This window comes from Tamandua tetradactyla, chromosome X (genome assembly GCF_023851605.1).
Source record: "Tamandua tetradactyla isolate mTamTet1 chromosome X, mTamTet1.pri, whole genome shotgun sequence".
Lineage (NCBI taxonomy): Eukaryota > Metazoa > Chordata > Mammalia > Pilosa > Myrmecophagidae > Tamandua > Tamandua tetradactyla.
In genome coordinates this window covers 157,863,772-157,876,443 of record NC_135353.1, presented here as the reverse complement: position 1 = coordinate 157,876,443, position 12,672 = coordinate 157,863,772, and the positions used below count along the sequence as shown (strand labels likewise).

The 12,672-nt window shown below is 40.6% G+C and overlaps 1 protein-coding gene across 3 annotated transcripts in view; it reads left to right on the top strand.

Moving 5' to 3' along the window:
• The window catches only part of REPS2 (RALBP1 associated Eps domain containing 2), a 240,313-nt gene that overhangs the window by 97,671 nt on the left and 129,970 nt on the right, over positions 1-12,672 (top strand). For all 3 annotated transcript variants that reach the window (XM_077145368.1, XM_077145371.1, XM_077145369.1), the window contains exon 5: positions 3,569-3,666. In XM_077145368.1, coding sequence (XP_077001483.1) covers positions 3,569-3,666 — 98 coding nt within the window. The remainder of the gene's footprint in view (positions 1-3,568; positions 3,667-12,672) is intronic.

The following is a 12,672-nucleotide window of genomic DNA, read 5'->3' as shown; positions in this document are numbered from 1 at the left end:
CTCTCTCTCTCCTCAGATTTTCCTAAGGCTTCCATGTGTGTTTCCATCTGTTTCTTAACTCTCTGTTGCCTTCACACTCCCACCAACCCATCCGATGAACACAGGATTCTCTTTGCTATTTCTACACTCCATCTTCCTTTTAATCTAGACAGTAGCATATCTAAAACCATGCTTAATTTTAGTGATGGTGATACTGTATTAGCATTCTCTAGAGAAACAGAATCAGTGGGAGAGATCTGTAAATATGAGATTTATAAAGGTGTCTCTCACAACCGTGGCAATGGAAGAATCCAAAATCCATAGGGCAGGCTGTGAAGCTGAGAGCTCCTATGAAGGGTCTGGAACACATTCCACAGAGAGAGGCTCACTGACTGAAGAAATAGTGAAAAAGTCTTTCTCCCCTCTCAAAACTCTTGAGCTGTTGGGGAAAAGCATGCCTTAGTTTATTATATCTGTGGCAGATGTAATCAGCTACAGATGCAATCAACTGACTAGTGATTTAATGCAACAGCCTTCTGTTTATCAAGCACCCATGAAATACTTTTGCAGCAACAGTCAGGCTAGTGCTTGCCTGACCAGACAGCTGGACCTCCTCACTTGGCCAAGTTGACACCAGAACCCAACCATCACAGATACTAAATATTATATTGTTATCCTAAATTTATGCCTTTTCAGAAAAGAGTTGTTTTGGTTGGATACTTTTCTAGAAACTAGTTTTGGTGATTCAGCCATGATTCTTGATTAGTGAGTTATGTTTATGTCTTAACATTAGACTGAGAATTTTCAAAGCAGTTGGATTCAGAGCCCTTCTTTAACCTGTATTCTCAGGCACCTGACAGTCTCATCTGCTTGATGTAGCTATAGCTGATGTTTGTTGGGTAGGATGTATGTGCCAGGCATCGTGTGGAAGTCTTTACATGCATGGTAATACTGCTATCCATGTTTGTTTTGGGGGGAGTTGCATGGTCCAGGAATCAAATGCTATCCACATTTAAAAAAATAATTTTTAAATCACAGTAATACGTGCATATTGTCAAATAGTTCTTAGATACCTATAGTAAAAACTATTCTTTCTCACCCTTATACAGATTATTTCTGATCCCCAGAGAAGCTACTTCGAACTCTTTTAGTGGTTTCTTCTGATATTTAACATCTTATCTCAAAATCAATATACTTATTCTGCTTTTTCTTGAACATCTTGTTCTGATGTGTCAGTTATCGATGTATCTTCTCACTTAAGAGCACAGGCCATAAAGTCAGACTTTTGGGCTTAAAGGTAGACTCAGTGGACCTGAACTTCTCATTCCTACCCTTTGTGGCTGTGAGTCTCATTTCTCTGAGCTTTAGTTTCCATTACCTGTAAAATGGGATAAAATTTCTGCCTCTGAGGTTTGTTCTGTGGATCAAGTGAGAGATGCTAGATAAAGTTCCTAACATAGTTCCTGGCACATTGTAGGTACTCAGATGTTCCCTTTTATTTTCTCCTGTGGTTTTAGACTCTGATACCAGTTTTATTTTTGAAGCTCTTAAATATTCTTGAAAGTGACCTTCTGGATCTCCTTTCTTGGGTTGATTGCAAATGTGGTACCTTTACCTGTGGTCTTTGTTCTAGTTTGCTCCTGAACTTTGTAGTGTTTTTAGTTAGTTTTTTTTTTTTTTTTAATACTTCTCCCTTTGGAGAAAGATGGTACTTTTAGTTCCTTATTAAACCCGTTATAGGGGATCTAAGATTTATTTGTTTTGCACTGAGTTGCATGTTTTAGATTTCATTTTTGGAGGAAAGAGAGTAAAGGTTATAAATAATGCCTACCTTTTTACCTTCTGAGTTCTGATCCAGTTTGAGAAATGAGACGGTGAAGGCCAGATATCATAATATCAGTTTTGATAATAATACACTGATTGGAGCACATATCTTAGATCTGTAACCAGATAGGCTTTATAAACTCACCTTTCTGGTCAGAATCAGACTTGGCCAGTGCAGGCTTCCCTGTGGAGTTAAGGTGAGGCTTCTCCAAAAATGACCCCCCACAAGACTGAGTCTTTTTGCAAGCCTTACTGCTGAAATACATCTGCCTTTTCCAAGGAAAGGACCTAGTAGGAGAGAGACCAGAGCCAAGGGCCAGATGGCTTCCTCCCACACTTGTCTCTCCTGGGCAGTGGAAGCTGCTCCCTCCTTCTTACAGGAAGCAGAGAATGTGGGATCAGCTTCTCAGGGAAAGATCATAATTGGCAACCCCCAACCATGCTACAGTTTACAGTGTTTAAAATCCTTCAGCATGGAGCAGTTGGTTATCAAGAGTTTGATTGGGTGTTCCATTAAAATGGAATGATTGAAGAAATCCTACTTCTCAGAAGCAAACACCTGCCGACCACTTTTTAAGATTTGTATTATGTGCTTTCTATGTATGTCTCCATTTCAGTGTTTGTATTTTTTTTTTAGCCATTCTTAGCAGATTCTGAAAATCCACATAATGGTTTGTCAGGCAACAATTTTGAGGTTTGAATGTGTTTTGCTGTATTTTAATCTGTCATCATGTTGTGTTCCGTTTGCTTGAAAGAAATTTTTAAAAGTAGATATGAACCAAAGGTGGTTGGTTGTTCTTCATGTACTATTGTACCCTCTTTATTTTAAAAAGATTAGTTTTGCCAAAGTTGGCACCATAAAAGGCCCCTCTGCTTTCCCCCTAGTTTTACTTATAAATAAGCTACAGATAGAATTCATTATACTCATTTAAATACTTTCAAACCTAGAGCTGTTTACTCACAGAGATCAGAAGTGGTTTTCAAGTTGGGTCACAATATTTCCCCTTGGTCGGAGTTGAACACTGCCCCTGGTTTTATTTGATTGTCTCTCTCCTGTGTGGGCCAGGTCATTCTTAAGGGTTTTGGAAACAAAAGGCAGAGTAAAAAGTGCATTTTTAGGTGGTCAAAATTTTTTTAAAGGTAGCAAAATTATTTTTAAATAGCTCAGTTATTGAATAGTAAAATAAGTATAAAATACATCTATTACTTTTTGTATTTTTTCTCTACTTGTTTCTGTGTTCTGTCTAATAAGGACAAGAAGATAATGTTTTCTTTGCATGGAAGTCCCATTCATTCTTTCCAAAATATGCAATAAAGTTGTTTCTTAGTGGTCAAAGGGCATATTAGTTTTCTTGCTTTTGGGGGACATGAATGATGAAAGGATGACTTTTAATCAGGTAGGTATATATAGAATTTACCTTATATTTATAATCCGAACACTTAGGGTGTTTTCTAAGCGCTCACGTTCTCTATCCCCATTTAGGTTCTCTCTGTTTCACCCTTCCAGTTTATTCCTAATCTTAAGACGATATAAATATTTTACTGCCCTATCTTGAATTGGCTGAGTCTCTTCAGATTGTTCAGTTAAGTTGTGTCCAAGTACATCAAACTTTGTCTGTCTTAGGTGGCCCTCTGAGCATATGCTCTTAAACTCCTTTTCGAATTCTTCCCTGAAATGCAGATGCTGTATCAGTTTGACTGTGAAGTCATAATTTGGGGATGGAATCTTTGGATACCATGTTGACTTTCCCTCCTGCTGTTTCAGCTCCTTATGAAGCTAGACAGCCTCTTGTCCAGCCTGAGGGACCCTCATCTGGGGGTCCTGGAGCCAAGCCCCCGCGTCTTCAGGCTTCCCTTATCCGGGTAAGTGATGTGTGAGGGTTCAATGCCGGTGGGCGAGTGGAGACAAGCTTTGGGCTTTGGGGACATGGCTTTCTGATGGGCCCTTGTTTTGTAATGCAAGGAAGATTTAAAACTGCTCTCTCATGCAAATATTGCACTTCTTATTGTGTTGCTTGTGTATTTTCCTAAGTCTTTTCGGTGTATGTTCCTACCCCTTCTCCTTGTCTTTAGGATAAAGCAGGTGGTTCTTGGTCTTCAGTATGTCTAACATGTGCTTCTACCTTCATCTCCTTAATCCTTAGACACTTCTGTCAGGAGAACTTTACTGTACTCTTTCTAAAAACAGCCAGTCTGGTCTCTGCCTTACTCTTTCTAGTTACCCTTTCATTGAATAGTTAATTTTTTTCCATTTCTTTTGAGCCTCCAATAAGGTAGTGAGCTTCTGGAAGGTAGAGGTAGCTTTCATGTATGCTCTCTCTTGGTGCGTAATTCAATGTTATTTGGAGAGTAGCTACTGTTACCTATATGTAGTAGATGCAAAAGAAATGTTATGGTAAATGCTCAGGCAATAGCTCAATTTCCAGCTTCCCTTTCCCCAGTGTTTTCATTTGGATAAAAAGCTCTTACTTTCTGTGTATCTGCAGCTCTTAGCTTAGGTAGCATCTCTGCGTCCCATGCTGAGTAAGTATTATCTTCAAAGAAGGGAGTCTCTGTGTGTGTGTATATGTGTATGAGTGTGTTGGGTATATGAGAGAAATTGCAAAAAAATTTGGATTCACTGTTTGACACTAAAGACTGGAGGAAGTGGGTTGGTTGGTACAGCGTTTTCATTTGTACATCCCAGGAAGAAGAATCCTTTTATGCATAGGCACCTCTACTCAAAACAGAAGGGTGATGTCAGACACTGCTGTAAAGAGGTGGGATTTTAGTCTGGGACAGAATAAACAAAGGTTGAAGAAAGTCCTGATGTTTCCTGAGTTACTCTATGGGTGTAAGGTGTTAGGCCTTGTGCAGGACTTTATCTTCTGAAGTGCTGCTCTGTATAAATCACTCTCTACAAGAAAATAATTAACCATGTGCTATGTGCTTACATTTAATGCTTTCTACAACAGTGGAATCTAGGTACTATTATCTCTGTTTTTATAGATAACTGTGATTCAGAGAGGTTACACAACTGGTTTAAGATTTCACAACTATTAAGTGACAGAGCCAGGGTTGAACCCATGCATGTCCAAGGTCAAAACCTGAGCTCTTACCTTGTACACTAATGCTTACAGCAGCGTGATTCACAATAGCCACAAGGTAGAAACAACCCAAATGTCCATTGACAGATAAAGACAGAAACAAAACATAGTCTAGTATTACAATGGACTACAATAGAACACTGGATAACAATGGAATATGTTATCATAATTTTAAAAAAAACCTGTGCTCTTAAATACTTTGTTATACATTAGAGTCACATAGTAAAAGGAGGACATGTTTTAGAGTTGTTACATAAACAAAAAATTGGGTGTTATAAAATATATTTTTGAAAATCCCTTATTGGTACCACATTGGAGAACCAACATGGCATTCTTTCCTAGGGCCCTTTCTTCCCTCTAAGTTGGAACAGACAACTTTTTCTTCAGCTGAGCTCCAGATGTAGTAGTTGGCTGGGTTTAGAGATCCTGTGGTACAAAATTATGTGTCTTTAAACAAGAGGATTACACCAATTATGGAGTGATGGTTACATTTGGGAAGGTATTTGGAGGGACTGGAGTTCAACCCAAAAATCTCTAGGGTGTAGCTGTAGAGTGTATTCTGGCACTGAAGAGATCAAATCCTTAACACTTAGCATTAGGGTCAAATAAGCAGTTTTTCCTGAACTTGGAACTGGTAGGACTAGGCTTACCGGGCCCTTTCTACCTAGTCCTGTGGATGGCATGGCCTGCATTTGGTGCTCTCTGACTTTTTTCCTAATCTGTGGGTCCTTTTTTTCTGCTAATAAACATGCTTCTTGAGCCCTTCATTCAACTGATGTTTAGTAAACACCTATTAAGCAGCAGATACAGTGTTGAGGATATAAAAATGAGGTATAGCATTTCTATCCCTGCTGTTATGGAGCTTACAGGCTACTGGAGGATATGGTCATACCTAGACCATCACAGAGTACTTATATAATTATGACGTGTGAAGTGAATGAAAAGTACCCTGTGTTTGAGGATGAAAAATTGGGGTCGGGGCTGGGCATGACCTAGCCTTGGTGGGCAGGGGGTGATCAAGAAAGACGTCTGGGAGGCATCATGTTTAAGTGAGGGGGCTACATAGATGTTAGCCAGATGAGGGATGGGAATGGGTTGAGTAGGTAAGAAGATAACTCCACAGAGGGAATTGCATATACAAAAGACTCCATTTCCTTAGTACTCTGTAAACATCGTCTCTTTAAATGCTCACTGTTCTCTTATGATGTAATTATTGTTATTGTCTTTTTTTTTCAGATGACAAAACCTGAGGTTTAAAGATGCTATTTAATTCACCCAAGGTCACAGCTAGAAGTAGTAGGGTTGAAATTCAAACACTGAACACAATTCCTCAGTTTCTGGCTCAGGAAACTCATGGATGGTGAGACCATCTGTTGAGATTCAGAGCCCTGGAAGAGACACTAGCATTGATGGGGTGTTGGAGAGAGAGCATGAGTTCAGTGTTGGTTGTTTAGATTTGAGGTTTTGAAATAGCCAAGAGGAGGTGTCAAAGAGATGGTCTGGAGCTTTGGGTGAGAGCCGGAGGCTAGACATAGGTATTTGGCAGCCATTGGCCACTGGAAGGTGTTATGCTATAGTGCAGAGAAAACCAGACAGGTTTTTGCCCAGGCCCAGCCAATCTGTGTGACCTTGGGCAAGTTCCTTCTCCTTTCTTAACACGAATGAGTTGGAATGGATTTAACAGTCTGTTGTGACAATCTGCAACAGTCTGAATCTCTTAATTTGTTTGGCATTAGTTGAGCTCTTCCTCCCCTCGCCTCCTGTTTGGAGCATGGTCTTCTGTTCAAGAGAGCAAAGGGCCTTTCTCAGGACTATAGTCTGTGGTTTTTATGGCTGATATGTTTTTCTTTCTTCTGTTTTTAGGTTTCCTTCTTAGACTTATCAGCTTGTTTTAGCTGGATTCCACGTTCCAGAAAGCAAAATTTCCAACCCAAATGAGTCATGTAGTGAAGTCTATTGGTGGCAGGAGATTAATAGTGATTGGGCACGATGTTATAGGGCTAGACTGGGGTAACTGCTCTCCCTCTTGTTGCTGCGCTCGCATGGTGGTGGCAACCTCTCTCTCTTCTAGCTTCCTCTGTGGTCTTGTATTCAAGCCCTTCCTGCCGGATTAGAGTGGTGCAAGGCCTTTTAGTACTGGGGGAGGCTCTTAGGAACCTTGGCCAGTGCTGTTTGTAGCCCACTGACTTGGCGTTTTAGAGGTGCTTATGCCAAATTCAGTGTCTTAATATTGGAATGATTGATTAGACTTTTTGATTAATAATTTAGGAATTTCAGTGTGTTGAATTCTTCCTCCTCAGAATTTCAGATGCTAAGCTTATCAATCTCTGTTGATAGATGATTAATAGTGATTTGTAAAGAACATATAAATGGGCAGGCCACGGTGGCTCAGCAGGCAAGAAGGCTTGCCTGCCATGCCAGAGGACCCAGGTTCGATTCCCGGTGCCTGCCCATGTAAAAATAAAATAATAATAATAAAAAAAGAACGTATAAGTCTTCTTTCTTGCTTCAACTGTTATGATGTGCTTTTAGGTCGTTTTGTGATTTACTTTACACAAGGTATCCTACACATCCAGAATATGTAGTCATTTGTAATTTTTATGGCATAGGATTTAGAATTGCACCTTCTGCTCCCATCATTGAAATGACCTTATCCTTTGGAATCCATGAGGCCATACTCTCTGGGTTTTCCTTCTGCATTTGTGGCTACCCCTTCCTAATCTCCTCTGTCCATTCGTCCTGGTCTGCCCGCCTGTTATGTGTTGGTGGTTCCCTAGGCTTGTTTCTCCCTCTACTTATTCTTGGCTGCATGGAGGCTGATGATCACATGTCTCCATCTGCCAGACATCTTCATTTGAATGTCCTACTGTCACCTTAAGCTGACTTTTCTACAAAGCTAGCTTTCACCCTTCTGTTCTTATCTCCATCAGCACAGGCCGTCAGGGTCACGGTCACTGTTTTGGACTCCTCTCACTCCTTAGACCCGTTCAGTAGTTAAGTCCTGGCCATTTCACTTTCTCTTGAAATAATTTGCTTATCTGTCTATCCCTTTCCACTTCTTCGGGCCAGGCCATTACCCTCTGTTGTATACTATATGTTATCTATTACATCGGCCTTCAACTCTTTTTGCTTTCACTCTTGCCTTCTTCAAATCCATTTTTCTTACTATAGACAAAAGCGATCTTTCAAAAACCCGTTGTCTGTACTGCTTCACACCCACTGACATGGCCATGATTTACGAAACAAAAAAGCATCATGCTACGCATTGGTGAAGATGTGGAGAAATTGTAACCCTTATCCATTGTTGGTGGCAATTTAAAAGGTGCAGCTATGTGGAAAACAAATTTGCAGTTACTCAGAAAATTAAACATAGAATTATCATATGATCCAGAAATTCCATTCCTAGAATTTTAAAAATTCTGAAAGAATTTTTAAAAAGGGATCAAACAGGTATTTGTACACTGATATTCATAGCATCAGTTTAACATTAGCCAAAAGGTTGAAACAACTCCAGTTGTCCATCAACAGAGGAATACATAAACAAAATGTAGCATATCCATACAATGGGATATTATTCAGCCACAAAAAAGAATGAGATATTTTTATATTTTAAAGCTTGAAAACATTATGATAAATAAAATAAGCCGTACACAGAAGGGCAAATATTGTAGGAATCCACTTACATGAAATATCTAGTTTACGCAAATTTATGCAGACAGAAAGTAGATGAGAGATTTCCAGGCGAAGGAAGAGGGGAGACTGGAAAGTCGTTGCTTAGTAGGCACAGAGTTTCTGTCCAGAGTGAAGGCAAAATTTTCGTAATGAATGGTGGTGATGGTTGCACTACTTTGTTAATGTAAGCAATCACAATGAATTGTACACCTAACATGGTTATAATATAATGGAAAATTTTATGTTACACATGTGTACCAAAATCCATTAAAAAATTGATAGTGAGAAAGTAATATATTTTAGAGCACATGTTGGAAGTGGGTGGAATTGAGTTTCAGTCCTGCCACTGGTGGTATATAGCTGAAATATATATATTCACGAGGACACCTTTCCTGCCAACAACATAGGGAAAGTAAGATCATAGTGCACCGACTGATTGAAATGTGAGCTTATGGACAAAGATATGAAGACTAGATCACCCCAAAGAGATAAGAATGGCTAATGGACTTGTGACACTGTAATTTCAGTGAATATTAATCTGCCTAAAGAAAGGTCATGGGAATTTATCAGCCATGGGGCTGAGAAAAAAAGGAGTGTCCTAGAAGTAAATGATGGCAGTGCTTATACATGGGATTTTAGATGGCTAGACATCCTCCAGTAATTCACAGTCCACCACGGTTGGGGTAGTGATAGTCACTGAGTGGCTGCTTAACCAGGGATAACATTTTCCAGATCCCCTAGTAGTTAGGTGCCATCAGGTGACTGAGTTCTAGCCAATGCAAGGTGAGCACAAGTGACCTGTACCACTTCCAGGCAGGACTACTATCTTGAGGCCCTCCCCATCCCCCTGCCCATCTGCTAGTTGAATGGGGGATGAAGGAGCCACCCGACAGGAGGCCTGGTACCCAAATCACCGTGTGGAAGAATGCTGCCTGTCAACGCTTTAAATGAGTGAGACTATGAATTGACTCAGAGTATGCACCCTTAATCATCATGCTCTATGGTTATCTCTTTCTATCTATTCACCCATCATAAAAACAGATCATTTCCTTTTAAGAAATAACCTATTTGCCAAAATCACTGCAGCAGTTTTGCCGATTGAGGCTCTGAGCTCAAAACATGAATAGCCTTCCTGATTTATAGTCTCCTCCCCATTATCTAGTATAATTTCCTGTTTTGGCTAGTGAACTGTTACAATGCACAGGCAGGTTATCATCTTATTTCTCCCTTGATTTTTACCTGTAAGCATCTGGCAGGATTTCACATTATGAAGGAATCTTGTAGATAGCCGTACAAAAGAGATGTTCAGTCATTTTATGATTATTTTAGTATGTGACATCAATACTATTTTGATGGACATAAGAAATTATTATTAACAATCACTGTCTCCAATTCTTCCACCTGGAAGCAAGAGCTGCTGCTCCAGAAGAGCATTTTTCTTTACAACTGTCAGGATTTTGCTCTCTGCTTAAAGTAAAAGGCTAGGCAAAGATGAGAGATCAGCAGTAAGAGGAGATTTTGGCAAGGCCGCAATAACAGTCCCACCCTTAGCTGGGCAGTTCAAGGCTGCCTGTCTAATATATCTTCAGTATATCCCCCCTTAGACTCAAGGCAACCTAAGCTCAGATGGCAAACAAATGCTCCAATACTAAATTCAAGAAAGTTTTAAACAATGAGGCTACTGATCAGAGGTGAAAAAGAGTGCAAGCTCTGGAGTCAGGCAGATTTGGGTTCAAATCTGGGAGGGTCACTTACTAACCACTTACTTCTGAGCCAACAGTTCTCCATCTAAAAAGGCTGTACTATGGCCCACAGGGCCTTGTGTATGGCCCAGCCCATGCCTAACTCTCCAGTCTCATCTCTCTCCCGCTCCAGGCTCTCACCACACCAGCCTCCTTTGAGTTCTTCAGATGTGTCCTTCTCCCCATGCTATCTATTGTGGACTGACTCACTCAACAGCCATCGCACTGTGCCCCTCTTGGCATGGCCCCCTGCACTACAGAGGCTGACAAGCCAAAAAAACACAACACTGTCCAAATACCTCTGCTGCTAGAATTGCAGATGAGACTTAGCTTCCACCAATAAAATGTGCCCATGGAGACTGATTCAGAACCAAGTTATGTGACTAGAGAGTGAGGCAGGGTGAGGCATCCATTTTGCTGGCGCAGGTCACGCATGGTGTGGGTCTGAAGCTGAAAGCCATCAGCAGTGATTTCTCAATTCTGCAGATTTCTGATTATGGCAGAAGCAAAGCTCCCTTGGTAGCCCAGTCCTGCTGGGTAGCTTTGGGAATTGTCCTTGCAAGTTCAGAACTGAGTCTATATCTTCTAGCCCTTCCAAAGGTTTGGTGAGCTATCCACATCCCTCATTGTAAGTCCCTATTTCCCAAAAGTGGCCACAATGAAGAACCCTCATCAATGCATGCCTTTTGTCTAGGCTCTTACCTCTACATGGAACGTTCTTCTCCCCACCCTCCAGCAACATTCTTCCCTTTGCTGGTTAACCCTTATTACTCCTTCACAGCTTAGCTCAAGCATCACTTCTTTGGGAAAGCCTTCCTTACCTACTAGTCCTGGGTCAGATTTCTCTGTTATATGCTACCAAAGTACTTCCTTGCGATTTTACATGCATGGTTATCGTCATTTGCTTCATATCCATCTCTCCCACCTGAGTGTCAATTCCTTGAGAGCCGGGACCCTCCTGTTTATGGACTTCATTGCACCTCTGGCATGGTGCCTGACCCATAGTAGGCACTTCATAAGTATTTCTGAATGGATGAATGGAGGACACAATACCTGTCTTGCAAAACCGTTGGGAAGACCAACAGGAGGCATAAGCAGGAAGGGGCCAGCACTGCACCGATGACCAAATAAGCACTCAAGTCAGCCGTGACTACTGCTGTTGAGAAAGGCAGTCAGGGACCTGACACCACCTACTCATCTAAGATCAAGGGAAAGACTGACAGGGCAAGGGACTGAAGTGGTGCTGCTGTAAAGGAGGCTTTCCATCCAGAGCCCCGTATATGTTAACTGACACCAAAGGGTCCTGGAGAATAAGCTGAAAGCAACTACCACTCTCGTTTGTAGCAGTAAAAATTACTGTCTGGAACCAGGAGTTCAATCAAGTGTTTGCAGCTATGCCTGAGAGGCTAAGTCAGAGGCACTACTGTCTGCACAATCTACGTGGGCCCTAGCTGTGATCAGGAAAAGTCTGGCCAACATAAATGCTTAATAAAATGCCCCACACCTTGGGGAAACAAGCAGCAGCTGACACCGTGAATAATATATGCTCATTTGCTTCCATCAGTAGTCTAACCAACCTGCTGTAATACCACTAAATCTGTGCTAGAATTCTGATGTGTACTAGCCTACCATTTTAACACACACACACACACACACACACTCCTCACTGTCCCTAAGCGTGAATTTTGCAAAGCCTTAAGACAACACCCCAATCAGTCCTGATATTTTATCAATAAATGTCTTTTTCCAAAAAACATCATTCAATTTCTATCCCAAGTACCCTCTTCCCTTTCCTGGAGTCACCTTTTTTTTTTTTTTTTTTTAGTGACCCAGTATTTCTTTAGTATTCTCATCTTGTAACCTGAAATATTTTTGCCTTTCATGTACAAGTGCCTGTCAGCCAAGAAACCAAGCAATTAACATCACTTTAATTATGAAGAAGTGTGGATACATAGTAAGCACCTGAGGAATACAATAAGCAATAGCTATAAAAAATATTTAAAGTTGAGAAAATTAAACTTCAATATCAACTGGAATCAAATGTTTCTTTCCTTAAAAGGAGGAGTTAGAGAACCTGAAGATCTATAAGTAGGTGAAGGGAATAAGAAGGAGACTTAGTGCTGTTAAGAATAAGACCTCTTTGGAATCACAGAGACTATTCCAATATCTGTGGTTTCTATGTACTGAGGATACAGCCATCTTTTACACCTTAGGAGATGGTTTAAAATTCCAACTTGGGACTGTGCGATTGTGAAAACCTTGTGTCTGAAGCTCCTTTTATCCAGGGTATGGACAGATAAGCAAATAAGGATAAAAAATAAATACATAATAGGGGAAATAAGGAAAAAATAAATTGGGTCAATTGCAAT